Genomic DNA, 21,908 nt, shown 5'->3' with positions numbered 1-21,908 from the left:
ACTGATTTTACCGACCTCAGAAGGATGGAGGGCTGAGTGAACCTTGAGCTGGTTACCTGGGATTGAATCTGAGATTGAGCAGTTTTGGCTGCAGTGCAGCAGTTTAACCACTGCGCCATGAGGCTCTCTATGTATAGCCCCTCCTCCTCCATCAGCATTCCAACTGGAGATCCAGGAAGGTTTTAAAAGGCAGGAAATTTTAACAGCATACCGGGGGTGGGCAGAGACTTAACTCTTTTCTTGAAGACCCAAAGGTTGCTGTCTCTCCATTGGATCAGAACAAGCCTGATTTTCTAAACTCAAAAGTAGCAGCAGCAGTGATGAGAAGAAAGGAAACCGTTTGCACAATTAGTTGCACTTCTAATTCACTGATGATTCAAAGCTGCCATGAGGCTCCTGAAGAGCTAAGTGAATAAAAGGAGGGAGGTTAGAGGCAAAATAACCTAATGAGAAAGAGAGCAGTGGTGGTAGAGAGATGAATGCAAAGTGGAAACCCAGTGTGCTGAAGAACGATAGGGATGAGACTGTAAATATTCCTTCATTAGGTGAACTGACAGATGGCTGACACGATTTGCACTGTTGCTGCTGCTGAGCTCAGAAAACAGAACTGAGCACAAGCGAATCCATCATCTGGGTGGGGGAGAGGGGACAGGAGAAACTCTTCTTTCCCTGCCTGTTCAACTAATCAGCCTCTCTTGCTGTTCCCATGCAGGCTCCCGAGGAAAAGGTGTGGTAATGTGGGAATAAAAATTGTCCCAAGGAAACACACACACCGATGTAAAAGCCAGATGGCTTGAAATTGATTTCAAAACCACTGATCCAGCTCCTAGTTCATTTCCACGGTGTAGCTGAGCCCTGAGTAGAGAAAGCGACATGGGGATATTGGGACATGGGGACACTGAAGAGAGTAGTGTCTTGAAACAAAATGGATTGAAACACTATGCACAGGATTCCACTCAGTATCTAATATACAGCAAGGACTTCTCCAAATGAGAGATTCAAGTGCCAGTTCGTTTGCCTAAGCCTTAAAATAACATGCCATCAAGTGGCTAGGGGTAGGAAAACAATCTGATACTGAGAAGAAGACAGTGTTGGGGCTAGGTGGGCCTCCCTGGTGCAAACATTCCTCATCCAAGACCCAAAACCTCCTTGCACTATTCTATTAGCTCCTTGGGGAAGGTACACCAAAGACGGCCTCAGATGTTGACTGCAGGGTTATAAGCAGGGTCATGACAGAACACATGATCCTTAGGTATTGGGATCCCTGGCCCACTGGGAATTCTTTCTGAGCTATCAAAATAGACTTTTTGGACTTCAATATATTTTGATTTTAGTCTAGAGAAAAGGCGCCTGAGGGGGAAACATGATTGAGATGTATAAAATTATGCAGGGGATGTATAAAGTAGATAGAGGGAAGCTCTTTTCCCTCTCACGCAATACTAGAATCAGAGGACATCCACACAAATGGAGTGTTGGGAGAGTGAGAACAGACAAAAGAAAATCTTTCTTTACCCAGTGGGTTGTTAATCTGTGGAACTTTTTGCCACAGGATGTGATGATGGCATCTGGCCTAGAGGCCTTTTAAGGGGGATTGGACAGATTTCTGGAGGAAAAGTCCATTGCAGGTTACAAGCCATGATGGGGATGTACAATTTCCAGGCTTAGAAGGAAGGTACCTCCAAATGCCAGATGCAGGGGAGGGGGATCAGGAGACAGAGATCTAGTTGTCTCATGTGCTCCCAGAGGCATCTGGTGGGCCCAATATGAGATATAGGAAGTTGGATTAGATGGTCCCTTGGCCTGATCCAGTGGGCCTCTCCTTATGTTCTCATGTTCTTATGATTGACATATTTACTTCATTCTCATTAGAAAGTATTTTGTGTTGTTTATAAAGTCTTTGCAGTAATGTTAAACTTAATTTTTAAATATTAGGCAAAATCCTGTTGCTTAGTATACTAAATTGCGCTACAGTAAGCCCATTGAATCAGTGGAGATTCATTGAGACATCTCCCCCATAAATTCAAATAGGCTTATTCTAGTGTAATTTACCATGCTAAGCAACAAGATTTTGCCCACTTGCAAAGCTCATGGTGTGAAATGCTTGATTTCATAAAATAAATTATTAGAAAATACTTCAGAACATGTCTTATATTGTAGATAAGTAAGATTAATAAACTCATTGGTAAACCTGCTGGGAAACAAAACATAAGGATAACTTTTTTCTTTCTTGCTTGCTTTCCTCTTCTTTTCACTGTGGGAAATGCTGTCTTGGTATTGTGCATACCTCTTCTTCCTCTGATGGTGTTCAGGTTACTGGATCAAGTACATGAGGTGGGATGTAGGAAGAGGTGCATGCCTCCACCTCTCTTCTGAGACCAGGCATGAAAACTTCAACTGGCCTATCTCAGATGGTTTCGCTAGAGGGATCACCAGGATAAGACCACCATTCCTCCACAGCACTTTCCTCAAGCTGTTATCTAAATACAGTGGTGCCTCGCTTAACGAGCGCCCCCTTTAACGATGAATCCACATAGCGATGGAGTTTTTGCGATCGCAAAAGCGATCACATTGTGATGTTTTAAATAGGGGGAAATTGCTTTGCGATGATCGTGGGGAAGCGCTTCCCCACGATCATCCCAAATGCCCCCAAAGGCCCAGCCGATCAGCTGTGTTGCGAGGGGTGGAGAGAGAGAGCCCCGAAGCACAGCTGATGGGCGGGGGTTTGCAAAGATTGCGGGGAAACCAGCTTCACAAACCCCCGCCGACCAGCTCTCTCTCGCTCTCTCTCCCCTCACAACTCCAGCCTGGGCAGGGAGACTGAGGCACCGCGCCGCCATCTCTGTCCATTCAAACTGTTTCTCCAGGATCATGCACTCAGTCTGTCTAAACCAAATGACTACTACTTGAACCCATTTCTTTGTTCCTCTTCTGAACAACATACTTAAAGCTCAGCCAGAAAGGGCAACTAATAAGAAATGTGTCTGCCCAAAATGAAGTATGATACACTCAACAGTGAATATAAAATCTCCCAGTTCACCTTTTCCATTCTATCTCCATTATCTTCCTTTCTTGACATGGGTTGATCTCCATAAAGCACTAGACATGTAGCTGAATGTCTTTAAGGATGGATGATAATCCTCAAATAAATAAATAAATAAATAAATAAATAAATAAATAAATAAATAAATAAATAAATAAATAAATAAATAAATAAATAGAATCAGCAATTGACCTTTGGATCACTAGCCAAAGATGTATGTATATAATGCAGACAAATGAGTGTTTTTCAGCATGTGCAGAAGACAACTCTTTATAACTGAAACACAGTTAAGCTTCGAGAAGTACTTTTTTAAAACAACGTATACACTGCATTTTCTGAAGTGCCCTTCAAGCAACAAAAAGGAAAAACAATACAAGCACAACAGGCAGGTATTTTGGTTGTTTTGGAAGTAAACAGAGACAGTGTTCAAATTCATTCACCTTAATAAGAGCCATATTTTAACTTCTGGTCCATTCCTCCATAGTAAACAAAGTATCCCCACAACAATTGACAGTGTCTACGTGCGCACACCAAGCCAGTGTGTGTGTATATGCACACATGCATGCACACCCCAGAATCACATCATCAGGTACAGTTTGTTTACTGAGGACAAGATTGAAAGTTACAGTTTGACTTATGCTGAGCAAAAGGTTTTTGGTCATTTTGTGACAAACACCATGATAGCCCTTTATTTCAGGAGACATTCCCAGTGACATGATGTTCCAGAGATGAGAAAACATTGTAGATCTAGAATTCACCTTTCCTCTGGCCTTTTGATCTGTAACAACCTAAAATTTAGTCCTCTAGAACAGTGATTCCCAGCCTTGGGCCCCCAGATGTTCTGGACTATAATTCCCAGAAATCCTGGCTTAGCACAGCTAGTGATGAAGGCTTTTGAGAGAAACCCATCCTTTCCTGTATGTACCAGCTGAGTGGGGAGCGGGGAAGAGGAGGACCGTGTGTGTGTGAGAGAGAGAGTGAATGAGAGAAGAGATGGCAAAGAGGGAGGTCCCAATCCACTCACCAGTAATGTTGGCCTCACTCACTTCTGGCATTTCTGCAGATCTTGACAGATTATCCAGCAGGGGAATAATGAAAGTAAAATGGGAAGGGGATGTAGGTTCCCCACCCCCACCTTATAGGAAACGGTATCAATCAATGACCTTATGACCACCAGTCATATGATGATAATCTTCTGTTTGACTTTTTTTTGTTGTCTCAGGTGACCTTCAGCTATGTATGCTGATGAAAGGGCAGTAAGTCCAATCCTTGCTACCCTCAGTTTAGGCAAACTATTCTATAAATGTCAGATATGTATTTTAGTAGCTAAATGGCTTGTGAGAAATACTGCTCAGAAAACACACCATCAATATTTGTTTTAGATAATAAATATTTTCATACTTTTTCACAAATAGGAATTTTTACACAAATGGCACACACATCGTATTAGCTGAGTTGGCCAGACATCTTGAATCCAGAGATAACTATGAGAAACTCGATACCTTATCTAAGGCGATAAATAAAATGTCACCCATTTCGGTGTGAGATTGATTCCAAAATAATATCACAGTCTCATGCTCTATTTACTCAAAAGTAAAGACCTCTTGGTCCAATGGACCATCAGTTCATGTTCTAGTAAACCCAATTCCTGTTTCATCTGAACCTGCATGTGTTTAGAGGTCACTTCCCGAAACGTCATGCAGGACCCAAACTAAAATGGGACAGACACTTTTAAAAGTTAAGGTGATGGTGTAGTATTTTTTAAAATGTTCTTGTGCTGTTGTTTTTGTTGTTATGGGTCATCAAGTCTGACTGAGCAACTTCAAAATGGCCTGCTCAGCTCTTGCAGACTCAAGCCTGTGACCTCCTTTAGGGAGTCAAACCATTTTGTAATTTGTCTTCCTCTTTCCCTTCTGCCTTTCACCTTTCCCAGCGTTTCTATCTCTTCCAGAGAATCCGGTGTTCACATGATGTACCCAAAGGAGGACAGACTCCATTTCAACAATATGACCTCCAGAGACATCCCAGGTTTGATTTTCTCTGGGACCCCTTTTGTTTGTCTGTCTGGCAGTCCAGGGTACCACATGTCAAACAATTCTTTTTCTTTTCTTTTTTCTTGTCAGTTTTCTTACTGTCCAGCTTTCACACCCTTACATGGTGACTGGAAATAAGACATTGCAGATAATATTGGCTTTCATCTCCAGTGACACTTTATATAAATATACAATGTAACATACCACCTAATCCTAATATTGGGTGTGCTTTTGGACCCATCGCTATCAATGACATCTCAGATAGCGTCTGTGCTCCGATCCCCAGATTTCCACCTAAAGCAGATCACCCAGCTATGTCCCTACCTTGACACCAGGTTCCTCACCATGCGCTGGTAGTCTCGAGATTAGACTACTGTAATGCCCTCTATATGGGGCTGCCCTTGGGACTGCTACAGAGACCGCAATGGGTCCAGAATGCGGCAGCCAGATTTCTGAGTGGGGATCTGGACGACATCATCGGAGGGAAAGGATCCGAGGCTGGAGGTCAGCGTTCCCTCTCCCCAGATCCCAGCTTTGTTAGCATGCCTGCAATTGAAGTCTGCAGCCGGGGCAGCTGGATTTTCTGTGCCTGGTTGTGGCGAAGATTTCTAACTTTTTGGCTTGCTAATGTACAGGGCTGTGGGGGAGAATTCAGGGTGGATGTGAGCGAATGTGAATTGTTTGTCCCGCTCCCTGGCTGGCTGGTTGCCATGTTGGATCTCCAGGGGACGGGACCTTCCCTAGAACTGGCTCACTCACTCCCCCTCCTTTGGAACACCTGCAGAGATGCTCTGCCCCCGCACACGGTATGGGTAGGGCCAGTGACTGAAACAACTTGGCTCACCCTCGTGCTCAGGACTAAGAACTCTGAGTTAAACTCCACGAGTAACATTCTCACTCCACCTCTAACATCAGTTCTTACAACATCTAAAACAATATCGAAACTGACATTATTGAATGGACAAGGTTGTGTGGAGGAGAAAGGAGGACCAGGAATGTATGTGGGGCTTTAGCATGTGATTTGTCTAAAAATTTATTTTGATTTTATACACATGAGGTTTATAATTTGGGCTCTTATTGTTTTTGTACTTCTTTTATTTTATAGTATATATTTGTTCTTATTAATTTAGGGATTTAATTATTTTTTTCTTTCTCTTTTTCTCTCTTTCTTTTTCTTTCCTGGATATGGAGTGGAAGGCCTGTTCACCCAGCCAGGGGCCTTTTAACATTCCTGTGAGTGCAGGTAGAGGAAGATATGGTGTTGGTACAGTGCCTACTCGTGTTAGAAGAACAATGAACAGATGCTTAAAGGCTGTTCATTGTTCTGAGACTGTGACCAACCCTCAGTACCAAGGTAGCCAGCCCAGCCAGCCTTCCACTCTATCCCTGCTGCTGTTGAATGCCAGGTCTGTGTCCAATAAATCCCAGGTAATTTGCGACCTTATCCTGGAGGAGGATGCAGACCTGGCATGCATAACCGAGACGTGGATTGGCGGGGAGGGGGGTCCTCCCCTGGCTCTCATCTGTCCGCCTGATTATGCCGTCCAGCACCAGGGTAGACTGGAGGGGCAGGGGGGATTAGCCATTGTTTATAAATCCAGCTTACAGGTTACTAGGCGCTCCTCTGTGGTAAAGCCAGGTCAAGAGGCACTCCACGTGTCGATTGGGGCCAGGGATGGAATTGGGATTTTGCTGTGTTATCGCGCTCCCTGTAACCCAGCGACTTCCCTTCTGGAGCTGGCCGACTTTGTCTCCGCGGCATTGTTGGGATCCCCGAGGCTTCTGGTCTTGGGTGATTTCAACGTGCATGCGGAGGCAGAGGTTACTGGGCCAGCTCTTGAGTTCCTCAAAACCATGGCTTCCTTGAACATGTCCCAACATGTCAACGGCCCCACCCACGTGGGTGGCCACACGTTGGACCTGGTCTTTTCCACCAATTGGAGCGGGTGTGGTCTGGTGGTGACCGACCTTGTGTCGCTCCCCGTGCCATGGTCAGATCACCATCTGGTAAAATGTAACGTCTCCGTGGCTCTCCCCCCTCGCAGAGAGCAGGGACCTATTTCTATGGTCTGCTCTCAAAGGCTACTGGATCCGGTTGGATTCCAGGATGCCATGAGAGGGGTTACGGCTGACCTGGCTAGCGCTCCTGTTGATGCTGTGGTTGACAACTGGACCATGGCTGCCATCAGGGCCGTAGACATGATCGCGCCTAAACGCCCTCTCCGTCGCAGAATCCGCCTGGCGCCCTGGTTTAACCAGGAGCTCCAAGCTCTGAAGCGACATAGGAGGCTAGAGGGTAAGTGGAGGAAGGACCCGACGGACTATAATTCGATAGCTGTCAGGGTCGCAACTAACCTTTACCTGTCTAAGGTAAAGGCTGCCTGTCGAACTTACTTCGCTAACCGGATAAGCGAAGCATCCAACCAGCAGGCGGAGTTATTCCGTATAGTGCACAACCTATCCGGAACTGGTCTTGGTGATAGGCCTCCCCCTAGTTTCTCACCTGACCAGTATGCAGCCTTTTTAAAATCTAAAGTGGAGGCCATCCGCCGGGACCTCTCTCCTTTTCTGAATACAGTGAGTCGAGCAGAGATGTCCAGCGCTCTGTCTTGCCCGGTAACTTTCGACACCTTTCAGCCTGTCATGCCTGATTCTGTAGCCAGGGTGCTTGATCGCTGTTGAGCCACCACCTCCTCCCTAGACCCTTGCCCGGCCTGGCTAATCAAAGCAGCCAGACCGATAACAACAGAATGGGCCACTGTAATAATAAATGGGTCTTTCCTTGAGGGTAGGTTTCCTTCTGCCCTCAAGGAGACATTCATTAGGCCCATAAGAAAGAAACCTAGTTTGGCAGCGGACGAAACTGGCAATTATAGGCCCGTCGCCAATGTTTCTTTCATGAGCAAAGTGGTGGAGAGGGTGGTGGCTGATCAGCTCCAAGCTCACCTGGACGAAACAGATGCCCTGGATCCATTTCAGTTGGGCTTCAGGCCGTGCCATGGTACAGAGACGGCATTGGTCGCCTACCTACCTCTATTACCATCTCCACACAAAAATGGGAAATTGTTCATGACTTTGTGTACCTTGGCTCAACGATCTCTGACACACTCTCTCTAGATGTTGAGCTGGATAAACGCATTGGGAAAGCAGCTACCATGTTCTCTAGACTCACAAAGAGAGTATGTCAATAAGCTGACAGCATACACCAAGATCCAGGTCTATGGAGCCTGTGTCCTGAGTAGACTCCTGTACTGCAGTGAGTCCTGGACCCTTTGTGCACGGCAGGAGAGGAAGCTGAACACCTTCCATATGTGTTGTCTCTGACACATTTTTGTTATCACCTGGCAGGACAAAGTTCCAAACAGAGTAGTCCTAGAACAAGCTGGAATTTTTAGCATGTATACATTACTGAAACAGCAATGTCTATACTTCCTGAGTCTTAGTCTGACACTCACAGCATTGGCTTTCTCCCAAAACAGAGAGAAGTGGAAAAACGACTGAAACACTGCAATCCACTTCGGCACCTTACTGTTTAGTGAAATGTCCTCTCTGTGAAGGTAAAAATATGCAAGCAGTTGCTTTGCAAACTGGCAGTCAGGAATCTCTCAAGGCGTCAGAATTCACTATAGAGAAACACATACACAATTACCCTGTCAACAGTTAAGTGTGTGCTTGGGCAGAGTTATTTAATTCGTCCAAAAATCTCATCCCTAGTTGTTTTGCCCTTCTTATACAGGGAGGTTGGCACATGGGAAAGTCTTTCTTTATGGATCTCGGTCCCAGCCTGTTTTGTAGCTAGAATGGAGTTGTCTTTGCATACACAGGGGGAATCACACTTTTTCTTTACCTATTTTGAACATGGATTCATCAAAATGTTCCAGAATATACTTCCAAAAATGCTCCCATCAGGGAAACACCTCATATGGCACTCTGCTCCTTTAGTGGTTATGGATAGTGAAGGTTTTTTGTCATTAAATGTGGCTGACATGACAGTCACAGCTCAGATGCTTAAAAGGACCTAAAAAATTCAGCCATGTGGAATCTCTTAGAGTGCCTAATGGAATTATGTAAGCATAGAATCAATATGCCTGCAGCACTATCTGTTTCATTCTCTAAGTCAAATCCTCAGAGCTTTTTTATATAACATGTTAAAAATGGTTGTCATTCCTTTCTGTTTTTTTATTAATACCAGGAAAAATATCACTTTTTAACAGGGACAGAATTCACTGAAACATTATATTTTTCACATAATGGCTGATGCTATCTGTCCATCATTCTTTAATCATTCAAAAAGTTAGATCCTATACCTCAGTGGTTCCCAGCGTTGGGTAAGCCAGGTGTTCTTGGACTGCAATTCCCACAAACCCTGGGCAGTGCAGCTGGTAGTGAAGGCTTCTGGGAATTGCAGTCCAAGAACACCTGGCTTACCCACAGTTGGGAACCACTGCTATACATCAGGAGAAGGAAAAGATGGGGACTGCCTCCCCTACCTCCTGTCCTGTTGCACAAAAAAGAGGCATGGTCTCAATACTGTAGATCAGAACACCCACGCAGTGAGCACATTAAAAAAGACTGGTAAGTAATAATCACAATACAGTGAGTTGCTTTGGAAAACAGGCAACAAGCTCAGAAGGTGGAGTGCTGGGAGACGGGTCCAGTCTATTCCTGTACAAAAGAGGACAACACTGTGGAGCAAATACCACCCTGTTGTGTGGACTCCATTTGTACCTCAGCAGGTAGGATGATCTATAAAAGGGAAGCCATGTCACTGTTCCAGGTATGCTGGACTACTGAAAAGAGGCAGGCTTCTCTCTGGGGATGGGTTCATGGTTTATGGAACTATTCTGCAATTATATGCTTGAAGCTTTTCAGCCAGCAAAGATGCTGCCTTTTACACTCTTGAAAAGGCCACTGGATGAGCATTCCAGTTCCAGTGCGCCACAGATGCAATTCACATGGACCTTTGTTTCCCCTCTGTAAACATTTCACAATCCTATAGTGGAACTGTGGACATTTAAACCTAGAATAAACTCTGTTTATATTCACACACACTGTATGGAGCATTTGACTTGCATTGGCTATAAGCCCACACTCTATGTGTGTCTGTGTGCACGCACACAAACGCACAAAGCAGGAGACCAGATCGCCTCTTCCATAACTGCGTTAAAATATTTACACAGAAGAAACCCCATTTTAAGAATATCCTCCTTGGGGCAGAGACCAGTCTTTCTTCTTCCTCTTTGAAATGCATACAATTGGCATCATAAATAAAGAGCAAGAACATCTTCCCGGAAGGCATGGCTGAGAATACCAAAGGAGGAAAAAAAGCAAGGCAAAGGAACAGGCGAGAGGCCCTCTCTCTCCCCCAGGCAGGCAAGGGCCTCTCCCAGGCCCCCCCCCATCCTTTACCTCAGTGGCTCCCATCCTTGGCTCACCCAGGTGTTGTTGGACTACAACTCCCAGAAGCCTTCTCCCCCAGCTGTGTTGGCTGGGGTTTCTGGGAGTTGTAGTCTGAGGATATCTGGGGGAAGCCGAGGTTGGAAACCCCTGCTAGTATCCCTAACTCCCCGGCAAAGAATACACACACACACACAAATTCATGAGGCCTGATTTCTGAGAAGGCGCCCCTTTGTCAAGCGAGCGCGGGAAGTTGCGCGGCCCTGCGCGCCTCACAAGCCCGCAGACCAACCCGGGAGGGGCGCCCAAAGCCGGCTGCGGCGAACCCGCAACGCCACGCCCCGGCCCCGGCGGGCTGAAGGGCAGAGCGGGGTGTGGCGGGGCCTCGCCCTCCCCTCTCCAGCCCCCCGAGGAAGGCGGGGATAGTGCCGCCGCCTCTTGCTGCTGCTGCTGCCGGCTCGGACGTCACCTCCTTCCTCTCCGGGCTGTCCGCTGGCGCTCGAGCTCCTCGCCGTCCCCACCACCACCACCACCATGAGCGGCTCCAGCCGGGAGCCAGAAGAGCCCGGGCGCGACTCGCCGCTCAGCCCCGCTCCCGGCGGAGGAGGAGGCGGCAGCGGCGACCCGACGGCGCTTTCCAACGACGACGAAGCGGCGGCGGCCGGGGATGAGCAGGACTGGGAGGCGGCGAAGGCGGCCTACGAGAGCCTCACCACCACCAAGAGACCCCGGCCTGTGAGTGAGCCCTGGGGAGCGGGGGGGGGGTGTGTGACGGCGGGCCCGGCGCCAGCTTCCTCGCGAGGAACCCCCCCCACTCCCCGCTGTGGCAGCAAAGGAGGGGGTTCGCCTCCCAAGGGGCAGCCGCCGCCCCGCTTGCCGTCTTGGGGCGGAATCCTTTCTCTTCCGCTGGGCCTTCGATGGCTCTCCCTTGGTCCTGCCCCTGCCCGCGGCTCTCTCTCTCTCTTCCCTCCACACTTTCAACTCTCTTGCTTTCTCTTTCGCCTCCAGACCCCCAACCTTGTGCCCCTTCGGTCTTTCTGACCCCCCATCTCCAAGCTCTTCTTGCGGGGGGGGGCTCCCTTTCTTCTTCTGCCACGTGCTCTTGTTTTCATTCTTCATGTTACAGTTAGGGTTCATTGCTATCTTCAGTTGCTGTTAATTGCAATCTTCCCTTGCTGCTAATTGCACTCTTCGGTTGCTGTTAATTGCAATCTTTGGTTGCTGTTTCAGTAATTGCACTCATCTCTCAGTAAGATGAATAGGTCATTGTACTATCTGTTTGTAATACTGTATGATGGATTGTTCAAAATAAAGTTTTCTTTAATAGTTTTCCTTGTCCCCTTCGCAGCCCAAATCCCAAAATGCCATCACAGTTGCTGTCTCCTCCCGGGTCCTGTTCGACATGGTGGAAGAGAGGAAGATCTATGAAGAGCAAGGTGTGGAAAAATATGTGGAGTATCAGCAGGCCAATGAAAATGTCACCCTGAAGCCAGGGCCAGCTTTTTCCTTCGTGAAGGTAAAATGTCTTCCTTTTCAGGAGTTCGGTTCAGTATGTCTCCCCCACACAGCCCTATTAACAAATATCTTTGAGCTGTCAATAACTTCTTCTTTCCCTGCTGCGCCCTCTCTGCCCCAAAGCAGTCAGTGGGTAGATAATTTCCTTGTGTGTTACATAATCCTACTGTCGGATGTGCACAAACGCACAGAGTTCTAGCAAGTTGGTTTCCTGGTTCTTATGAAGGGAGGGAAAATTTCAGGTTCCCCGAAAGCAGCATGACTTACAGGGAAGGCTGAGAGCTCCAGTTAAGGAGCAGAATCCAAATTATAGGAAGAGGTGGTGTAATAAATAAAAGCACTGCAATATCTTTTTGGCCCCTAAGGGTTGTGGTATCCAGTGTGGTGTAGTGCAGCGTTCCCCAACCCCTGGTCCACGGGAGGGAGAGAGACCTCCCGCCGCCCCCCCACGCGCACTCACCCCCGTGCCGCCCGTTTGTGCTTGCGCAGTACTCCGGCATGCCCGCACGAGCGCTGCACTGCCATTTGCGCATGCGCATGGGTGCTCACATGCATGCGCGAATGGAGATTAGGGTTCAAATCCCCACTTGGTCATGGAAACTCACTGGGGGAGAGGAACTGGTAAAAGCCACTCCTTAAATATTTCACCTTGAAAGCCCCTTTAGAGTCACTGTAAGTCTGTTCTGACTTGACAGCACATAACTGCCTAATTTAGGGTTTGTTTACTTTTAAAATGGCTGGGCTTAGCATTTTGAATTCCATGTTCAATTAAACTTGGGATATATGCAAAGGAGGTCTTGTTCGGAGAGCCTTAGGAATTGGGAGACACAAGGCCAGCCCTGTGGTTGTGCAAAACTGAAGCAGCCACCTGAGTTGATAGATTTTGGATGTCATGAAAGGGCAGTAGTTTGTTATTGCTGTATGTTTTGAGGAGATGGGTGTGAAAAGTTTTCTGTCCCATGTGCCACAACAACTTAGTGGTCTTCAAGCACTCTATTGCAGAGTCTGGAAAAGTTGCTTTTTGGAATTGCAACCCCGAGATGTCCCCAGCCATGTGTCGAGAAGTATGAGAGTCCCCCAGCCATCAAGCTGGGCTATAAACCTTGACTTGGATAGGGGGAGGGGCATGCACCACTTGCTGCTTTGCCAGCGGCCGGTCTTGGAGCAGCCCTGGGGAAAGGTGTTGGTCCTCATGACGTACCCATGTAAGTTGTTTGCCTCCCTGCCATCTGTGGTTTTAACAGCAACTTGCCAGGCTGGATCAGCTGAGTTGAAAATGGGTTGATCATGTGTACATAATCAGGAACTCCTCTTTCAGTTGGTCTCTACCTTCCTGGAAGAAGAAGAAAATGCTACTCTCTGCAGCATAGAAACATAATACTGGACTCCCTTTTCTGAACTGAACCTCTATAGGCTTTGAAGGGATCCACAAGGTAATGCAGTGCGGCTTTAAGCTAACATTGTGCTGGTGTCTGACCATGGGCATGATGAAATTTTCCACTGGTCTCTGCAACCCTTCACACTTCCAGAAAACCAACCACAAGGAGCTTCCCAGCCCTCTCAACCAGATTTGGGGGATGGGCAGCATGGCAGTGGTGAATTCCCCCCACACACACACACACAGAGTTCCTTTAGCAGAAGCAGTTCCATCAGTAGAATCATTGGCCTGTTCATTTGGCATGTATTAATTGTTCAAGATATTTGGGGGCGCGGGGGGGGAAGAGATCTAACTTCCATATTCAGCTATTTTAACATCTGTGCTCCCAATTCTGCTTTGATTATCGGTTGCATCTGCAGGTACATAAATCCTATGTGACACTTTTAGGTTTGTTTTCACAATGTTTTTAGCAAAATAAATAGGATAAATTTTAAATTTCTTGAGACTGGGTTGACCTGAAGTGTTGACCTATTTGCCTTTGAGGAAGCAATGCAAGTACCTATGAGACCTAGCATTTCGTGGCATTTCTGAAACCTTGGACTAGGACTAGATAACCCCCCAGATTCAGACCCCATGCCCCCATGTATGAAAAGAGGGATGTTATTCCATGGTAGGGGACGTGGTGGCGCTGTGGGCTAAACCGCAGAAGCCTGTGCTGCAGGGTCAGAAGACCAAGCAGTCGTAAGATCGAATCCACGCAACGGAATGAGCACCCGTCGCTTGTCCCAGCTCCCGCCAACCTAGCGGTTCGAAAGCATGCAAATGCGAGTAAATAGGGACCACCTTGGTGGGAAGGTAAACAGCGTTCCGTGTCTAAATCACACTGGCCATGTGACCACGGAAGATTGTCTTCCGACAAAACGCTGGCTCTATGGCTTTAAGAGCGGGATGAGCGCCGCCCCCTAGAGTCGGACACGACTGGACAAAAAAATTGTCAAGGGGAACCTTTACCTTTTTATTCCATGGTAAAGCAGATGTTTTGTACACAGAAGGTTCAGTTCCTAGCGTTTCCAGATAGGACTTGCCTGAAACTTCGGAGAGCAACTTCCAGCAGTGTTGACAGTATTTGTGAGCGTTACAAAAACCAAAGCTGACTTGGCACGAAGCCTTATAGGACTGGAAGAAGAGGCAAGAAAAAAAATAACATTTTCAAATAAAAAGCACCAAGCACATATGTTTCTTTAGTGTATACAGTACTAAGTGGCTCCTATTGCACCACTCATAATTGAACACTGCTGTCTTCCACCAATTACTTCAGAATATCAATAATTAGCCTGCAGTACCACTTCAAGAGCCCTCTCTCCCTTTTATTTTTTCACTAGTACGTCATTTTATTTTTCACAAGTATGTCTGATATTTTTGGGAAATACACTGGTTTTGTATGCACAAACTATTTAAGGTATATTTTATGTTGTAAACAATTCTGCAAAAAGGCAAAATTTTGTATTTAAGAAATAGATGGGGACAGGTGCTGTAACATGAAGAGACCACGTTAAAGTTGATGAAGAACTGGCAACAGATCCTTCACTGTTGCTCTCAGTGGCCTGTTCTTGTCCCTGGTTGAGAAAGAAGGACCTTTAATCCAGAGGTGGCCAACCTGGTGGCCAACCAGATGTTATTGAACTGCAACTTCCATCATACCATTGGCTGTTCTGGCCATAGCAGACACAAGATGCTGTCCACCAACATCTGAATAGTTAAAAATTTTCTCACCTCCATTTTAATTCTTTGGGTTGTCTTTTTTTCTTCTTCTTTTTTTTTCCTTTTTTCTTTTTGGACAGTTACTCACTTCCCCAGCAACGTCCCTTCGGCTTGCACAAGCCACTGGTTACTAAGGGTGTCATGTGATTTTGTGGAGTATGCATGGCACCACTTCCTTCTCCCTTTATCCCAGAATATGGCAAAGTGTGCCCCCATGGACCTAAATGCAGCACCTCTTGGACCACCAGTCCCAAATCCTCTGTGCCCTCAAGGGAGCATGGGAGGCAGTTTTGAAAGACATCAGCAGCACGCATACACCATTTGTAATTCAAAAAAATTGCCCAGTATAGGGCATGAAGTTTTATTCATTTTTTTCCCGTGTAAACAGTTTTATATTTTAAAAAAATGTGGTTGGCCAGGAGTTGGAAGCATGTGTGGCCCTCAGGACTCTGGAGGTTGCCACCCATGTGTTACTCTAATACTGTATTTCCTGTTGCAACACTTAAGATGTAAAATAATTGTGTTGCCACTTTGTCCTATCTGTCTCAGCTTTGCTAGTTGACAGTCCTTGTGGAGTTCTTAGTCCACTGCCAACTGGTACCTATTTTGTTAGTAGGCAACATGAAAGGACACAAAGCTAAGTGGTAGTGGTGCTTTCAATCATGCCTTCTCTGTTATGTCTCCCTCTGGGCAAAAATTTCACATTCATTGTTCACATGATTCAGGCTTTTATAGTCCAGGTTGCAAAACCTTGTCATGTGAGTACTGGAGTAAAGGTTGCATTCCGAAAGTGACTTCACGTACTGGAAAACTGGAAATGACACTTGTCTGAGGAAAGGTTTTAGCTCCTTAGAAGTGTGTCTGTCCTCCATGTAGAAAATCTCAAGTCCTAATCCTTGGCATTTTCTAGTTAGCCTGGGAAAGGCTCCCGCCTACAGTCCTGGAATATAAGCAAAGTTGCTATTATTAGGTACCATCAGTTCCCCCCCCCCCCCCATTTAAATTCATGACCTCTAGAACAGTGGTCCCCAACCGTTTAAACACCCCGGACATGTTGGGGAAGGCGGGGCACCCCCCATGCACAAAGAGGCAAGCACATGCTTGCACGGGGGCGTGTGCACTCGTGTGCATGTGCAAAGGAGTGGGGAGCGCTCGTGCAGGCACGCACACACTTGCGTGCATGCACAAAGGGTGGGGGTGCTCGGAGGTACACACACATGCGCGAAGGGGCTGTGCGGGGGGGAGTGCATGTGGGGGTGGGTGGGAGATCTGTCCCCTCGGCCCGGTCTGGCCCAGGTCACGGACTGGCACCAGGCCATGGACCAGGGTTGGGGACCCCTGCTCTAGAAGGTCCTATTTTTAGCATCTTGTGTAAACAGAATTGATGAATAGTTGGTGAAGATTGGTCTGACGTCTTATGATGGACCTCCTCCTTGAAAGCAAGATTGGTCCCATTTAAAATTATCCCCAAAACTGGACATTGTGGGAAGGTGCAGCTATTTAGACTGTAGTTCTCTGCCTACCTTAGTCCGTATGACCAGTGGCCAGGTTGGTTAGGATGCAGTGGGAATTGTCCAAAACACCACAAAACTTTTTCTGTCTCTGAATTACTCTGTGTGTATACAGACATGCCTGTTTTGTTCCTTCTTTAAAATATACATGCAGTGATGTTTATTGTACGTGACTCAATACTAATGTTGGCTCAAAAGGATTTCCTTCCAGAATGAATTACTCCGTGCTTGAGGAGCCTTTGATATGCTAATATATCATGTGATATCTGAGTTCACAGTAAATTTGCCTTAGGTATGTCTTGACTGAAAAGGATGTGAACTGCAGAAGGTACATCCCATAGTTATTGAACTGCTGGGCTTGGTCCTTCTCATAGCAAGCTGGAGCAGGCTCCTTTGAGAGAGGTCAAGAAGGAGACTCGCTGGAACCTGTTAGGCAAGCTGAGCTGGCAAGTGCATTCTTATTTTGGGCAGAGCCCCACGTGTCCTGATTAGATTTCCTTGACAAAGAGCGACAATTGAGTTAGAGCATTCACTCCTATGTTTGCCACCAACAGGCACTGGAACAAGTCAATGCCCGACTTCGTGAATTGTATCCAGAGGATGAAGAATTGTTTGATATTGTGCTCATGACTAATAACCATGCCCAAGTAGGGGTGAGGCTTATCAACAGCATTAACCATTATGGTGAGTTGGCACAGGTTTCTATATACGGAGCTGTAGTGTTGGGTTTTTTACTGTTATCTTTCTTTGTGTCTTGTACTAACTGATTCTGCCCCTCTTCTTTAAAAAGCGTATGCAGGATGGCTTATATATCACTGTTCTTTCTGTAGTAGGAGGGTGAGAAGGGATCCTGCCTGTGGAAGTTGCCCCCTCGTAGTTTGAGAGTTAAAAAGAGGGGACTTCCGTGTTGTCATAGGCTACTACACAGAGGTCCTTATCAAGGGGACCCTGCAGTGGCAAAAATAGCTTTCCGTGCCCAGACATTGTTTAAATGGAGGCTGACTATAATGGATGGTGTTTCAGGGGTTCCCTGATTATAGGACCCAGTCTGACACCAGTTCTACATGAATGCTGGGTTTCAGTTTGCAACAAATCTCATGGGGTTCTGAGGCTGCCCGTAGAAAGTCAGAGCGGGGATGTCACTTTCCATATGGTTGTGTTGAGCTGATCCCTCTCAAAGCAGTGTACTCGGTGTGATGTCAGGGCCATTGCATTGGGAGTGTTCCACTTTTAAAGTCGTCTCAGCCTTCCTTGTGAAATAGAACATAACTACAGTGTAGGTGGGTGTCTTTACATAAGCATCCACCGGTGGTGGATATTAACTTATATTGAGATCAACTGTAAATGCTCTGTAGATGTAAGGTTTGAAATAAAGGTATTGCCCACAGGTGGATGTTAATTTTGTTTTGCTTTTATGGGTCAATACAGCCTAATCTTTTTTCATATCTGCATCAGCTGATAAGAATTCTTTTTCTTCATAACCAGGTCTGTTGATTGAACGGTTCTGCATGACGGGAGGGAAGAGTCCCGTTGGCTACCTGAAAGCATACCTGACCAATTTGTACCTCTCTGCTGACTCTGAAAAAGTCCAAGAAGCCATTGAAGCAGGTTGGGATTGAACTTTTCTTTTGCCTCATCTGCAGAGTGCTAACTAGAGTACTTATTCATGACGTGCATCTTCTACTGGATGCTATAGCTGTGGTTCATATAGGATATGGGATTATACATGTTCAATGAGATTGATCTGTTTTTAAAATGCCTTCTCATTTTCTTCTTTATTGTCTGCTTCTTAATATTGTCAGCAATCTGCTATATCAGTGAGGTTTCCTCTGTAGTAAATGTGTTTAGGATTTAACCCCAAATAATTTTAGAAAGTGTTACTGAAGCATTTGCTGTTTCGAAGGCATATCTGTATACTTATTAGCACAGTATTGGCATTTATTATATTGCTATTATGGGTGGCAATGCCCTTTATCATACACATGCTATGTATTTAGTGGTTTTTTCCCATGTTTCTGCAGGAATTGCTGCTGCCACATTGTTTACAGGGAATAAGAAAATTCCTTTTGATGATAAGCAGCTCCGGGTGGCCTTTGATGGGGATGCTGTACTGTTTTCTGATGAGTCTGAGATAATTGTGAAAGAACATGGCTTGGATAGATTTTTTGAGCATGAGCAGCTGAACGAGAACAAGCCTTTGGCACAGGTACAGTGATCAAAAGACTGCATTTTTTGTTACTATTATGAGGAATGTTGTCATGCTTGACAACATATATTATAAACAGTATAAATTATACACAATATAATTTTGTTACTCAGTTCCTGCAAGCATTTAATAAAAGTGGAGGGTTCTGTGGAAGAAACATGAAAAATAAAACAGAAACAAATGTGGTTTTTTTTAAAAAAAAAATCCAACTTTCTGTCTCCATGATATTCTCTGTCATATGACATTCTAAGTTTGTGTGTAAGAGGCAAGGAAGATCTTAAAAGGCAAAATCCTGATGGTGCAAAGTTACGTTGCGCAAGCCACATGATATTACCATCCAGCAAAAGGAATTTTTAATTTAAATTAATTGATAAGTTTTTATCCCCCTCTTTTAGTTTCTGAGGCTTCCGAGGACTCATTTGAGAGCCTTAGGACAGGGTAGGAAGGAATCTTTAATAGCCAAATGGCACTGCTAGGTTCCTGCCAGCATTCCTCATAGTGGGGAGAGTGGCAATCCAGGGACCGTTCTTGGCTATTAAAACCCTACTCACCCAGTCCTGAGGTTCACAAAGGATTTCCCGCAGCAAAAGGGAGCCCCAGAAGCTAAAAGGGAAGGGTAGGACACTTTAAATTAATTTACATCTAAATATACTAGCTCTAGAAGATGATACCTTCTGGTTTGTATAGCATAACTTTATGCAATAGAACCTTACCCATTATTTACCAAGTTTTCTCCAATATTTATTCATCTTATAATTTAATCCCATTCCTTGTGTTTGTTTTAATCTAAATAAATGACCTGGATCTAGAGATGACCTAGTGTTCATGCACCTCTCGTACATTTTGTCTAAATACTACTGAAGGGGTCGGTTCTGTCTATCTATCCCTTTCTTTGTGTAGATTTTGCCCACTGTTGACAGAGGTATCTATATGTACAATGGAAACCTTACACATTCAGTGGATCTAGAGCCGTTCCCAACCTTGGGTGACCTGGGTGTTCTTGTACGGCAACTCCCATAAACCCCAGCCAGCACAGCTAGTAGTGAAGGCTTCTGGGAATTGTAGTCAAAGAACACCTGGTTACCTAAGGTTGGGATCTAGATGGCGGACAGCTCTGCTTCTTCCTTCAGACATCAGGCTTGGAGAAATGTCTTGTTCACTTTTGTATTTTATCCATTCTGTATCTTACCAGTGTGAAAGCATCTTCTTGTTAATTTAATGTTGCAAGTCAATCAAAACACTGAAACAGGACTTGGTAAAAAGTAAATAAGTAAATCTGCGTTCCTTCCCTCTCTTGTGAAAAATGGTAAGCTACAGAGTGGATTGAAATCAAAATTATTTAAATACAGTGGTGCCCCGTATAGCGAGGTTAATCCGTTCCGGATTAACCCTCGCTATACGGAATCATCGCTAAATGGGTAGGGGAAAGGTATTGGAACGCATTAAACTTCGTTTAATGCGTTCCAATACCTTCGTTACTTACCCGTTCAGCGAGGATTCCAGGTGCCGGCAGCCGTTTTCGCGCCTTCGCTAAGCGAGGGCAGGGCGCGAAAACGGCTGCCGGCAGCCATTTCCGGGCTTCTGGCGGCCATTTTGGAACCGCCGATCAGCTGTTCGGCGGCTCCAAAATGGCCGCCGCAATACCCGATCTTCGCAATGCGGGTTTTCCCCATTGCGAAGATCGGGTATGTTTCCGTATAGCGATCCCGAAAAAGGGATCGCTATACGGAAACATCGCTATACGGTGCACTCGTTAAGCGAGGCACCACTGTAATGTTTCTCCAGATACTTTATCCACTCTGCTAAGCTAAACGGATTGTGAATCTAACTAACCCACTATAAAGCAGCTCCCTGCGTATTGTTTCTTTAGCATGTGTTTTTTTTCCCCCCGGCTTCCTTCAGCTTTTAAACGTTGTATACACTTCGTAGTTCTCTTTCCCGTCTCCCTCTGCTCAACTTGTTTCTAATACCTTGTCCTTGTAGGGTCCTTTGAAAGGTTTCTTGGAAGACCTTGGAAGACTCCAGAAGAAGTTCTATGTAAAGAATGAACGGTTGGATTCTCCAATCCGGACGTACCTGGTGACAGCCAGAAGCGCCGCCAGTTCTGGAGCCAGAGTGCTAAAGACCCTTCGTAGCTGGGGAGTGCAAATTGACGAAGCCCTCTTTCTTGCAGGGGCACCCAAGGGACCCGTCTTGGCAAAAATCAGGCCCCACATTTTCTTTGATGATCAGATGTTTCACATAGAAGGAGCTCGGCAGCTGGGTACTGTGGCCGCACACGTCCCCTATGGAATTGGGCAGAAGTACCACAAATCCAAACTCAAGGAAGGCCCTGCCAGTAATTAGATCCTTTGAACTTAGCTTTGAATAGGCAGGGTTAAGTTTGAAAGTTTCATGCTTGGACTCCTATCAGGATTATATTTGTGTGTGGACTGCACTGTTTTTACAAATATAATTTTAGAAGAGTTTTTTTTACTATAAACGTAATTTTTAGAAGGAAAAACAGAACTATTTAAATATCTACTCTTCAACAGATTTCATTTTTAATTTCCACTTCTGGCTTGGCCTATTTCACCACCACCACCATTCAAAGATACCTACCCAGTGCTACCTAAATCATTTTCTGTCTTCTACAGAATTATGATAGCACAACACAGTGCTGTAGCAGCAGAGAAATGATGCCTAGTGTACAGCCGGCACAAGCAATGGAAATCTGTATAGGTTTTTCTATGTATACCCAATACAGACAAGACGGCTGTGCCTTGCTCACAAGCAGTGGGACTGCAGGATCAATTCAGTAGAATACAATCTAGAATTAGATCAATAGTGTTGCCATTTATTGTCCCTGGGATATAAATGGCACTCTTTCCATGTTGTAACTCTGAATATATTCTCAGTGCATTATTTCAAATTAGATACAGTATGTTGTTATTAAGATTTCCCTTACAATCCCCCCCACCCAAATAAATTCACAGTAAACCCTTCATCCTTTTCTAAGAAAGTGCTTTGCAATATTGACCTCTTTTTAAAACTATTTGTCCAATTTAATAAAAAGTTTAAAGACAAA

General features: G+C 45.5%; 1 protein-coding gene across 1 annotated transcript; it reads left to right on the top strand.

The window, feature by feature from the left end:
* The first annotated feature begins 10,868 nt into the window (after positions 1-10,868).
* NT5C1B (5'-nucleotidase, cytosolic IB) lies at positions 10,869-21,908 on the top strand. Its single transcript, XM_073001952.2, has 6 exons — positions 10,869-11,205; positions 11,819-11,986; positions 17,190-17,319; positions 18,121-18,243; positions 18,657-18,841; positions 20,825-21,908. The coding sequence occupies exons 1-6, from the start codon at positions 11,005-11,007 to the stop codon at positions 21,185-21,187; spliced, it is 1,170 nt and encodes a 389-aa protein (XP_072858053.2). The 5' UTR covers positions 10,869-11,004; the 3' UTR covers positions 21,188-21,908.

The sequence above is a fragment of the Pogona vitticeps genome, chromosome 1 (genome assembly GCF_051106095.1).
Source record: "Pogona vitticeps strain Pit_001003342236 chromosome 1, PviZW2.1, whole genome shotgun sequence".
Lineage (NCBI taxonomy): Eukaryota > Metazoa > Chordata > Lepidosauria > Squamata > Agamidae > Pogona > Pogona vitticeps.
This window is presented reverse-complemented; position numbering and strand designations above follow the sequence as displayed.

What these genes read in the sequence shown, in the direction of transcription:
- NT5C1B (XM_073001952.2), top strand. Translation starts at nt 11,005, where the DNA reads ATGAGCGGCTCCAGCCGGGAGCCAGAAGAGCCCGGGCGCGACTCGCCG. An exon ending in CCACCAAGAGACCCCGGCCT is followed by an intron (nt 11,206 to 11,818) that starts GTGAGTGAGCCC and finishes TCCCCTTCGCAG; the next exon opens with CCCAAATCCCAAAATGCCAT. An exon ending in AGAACAAGCCTTTGGCACAG is followed by an intron (nt 18,842 to 20,824) that starts GTACAGTGATCA and finishes TTGTCCTTGTAG; the next exon opens with GGTCCTTTGAAAGGTTTCTT.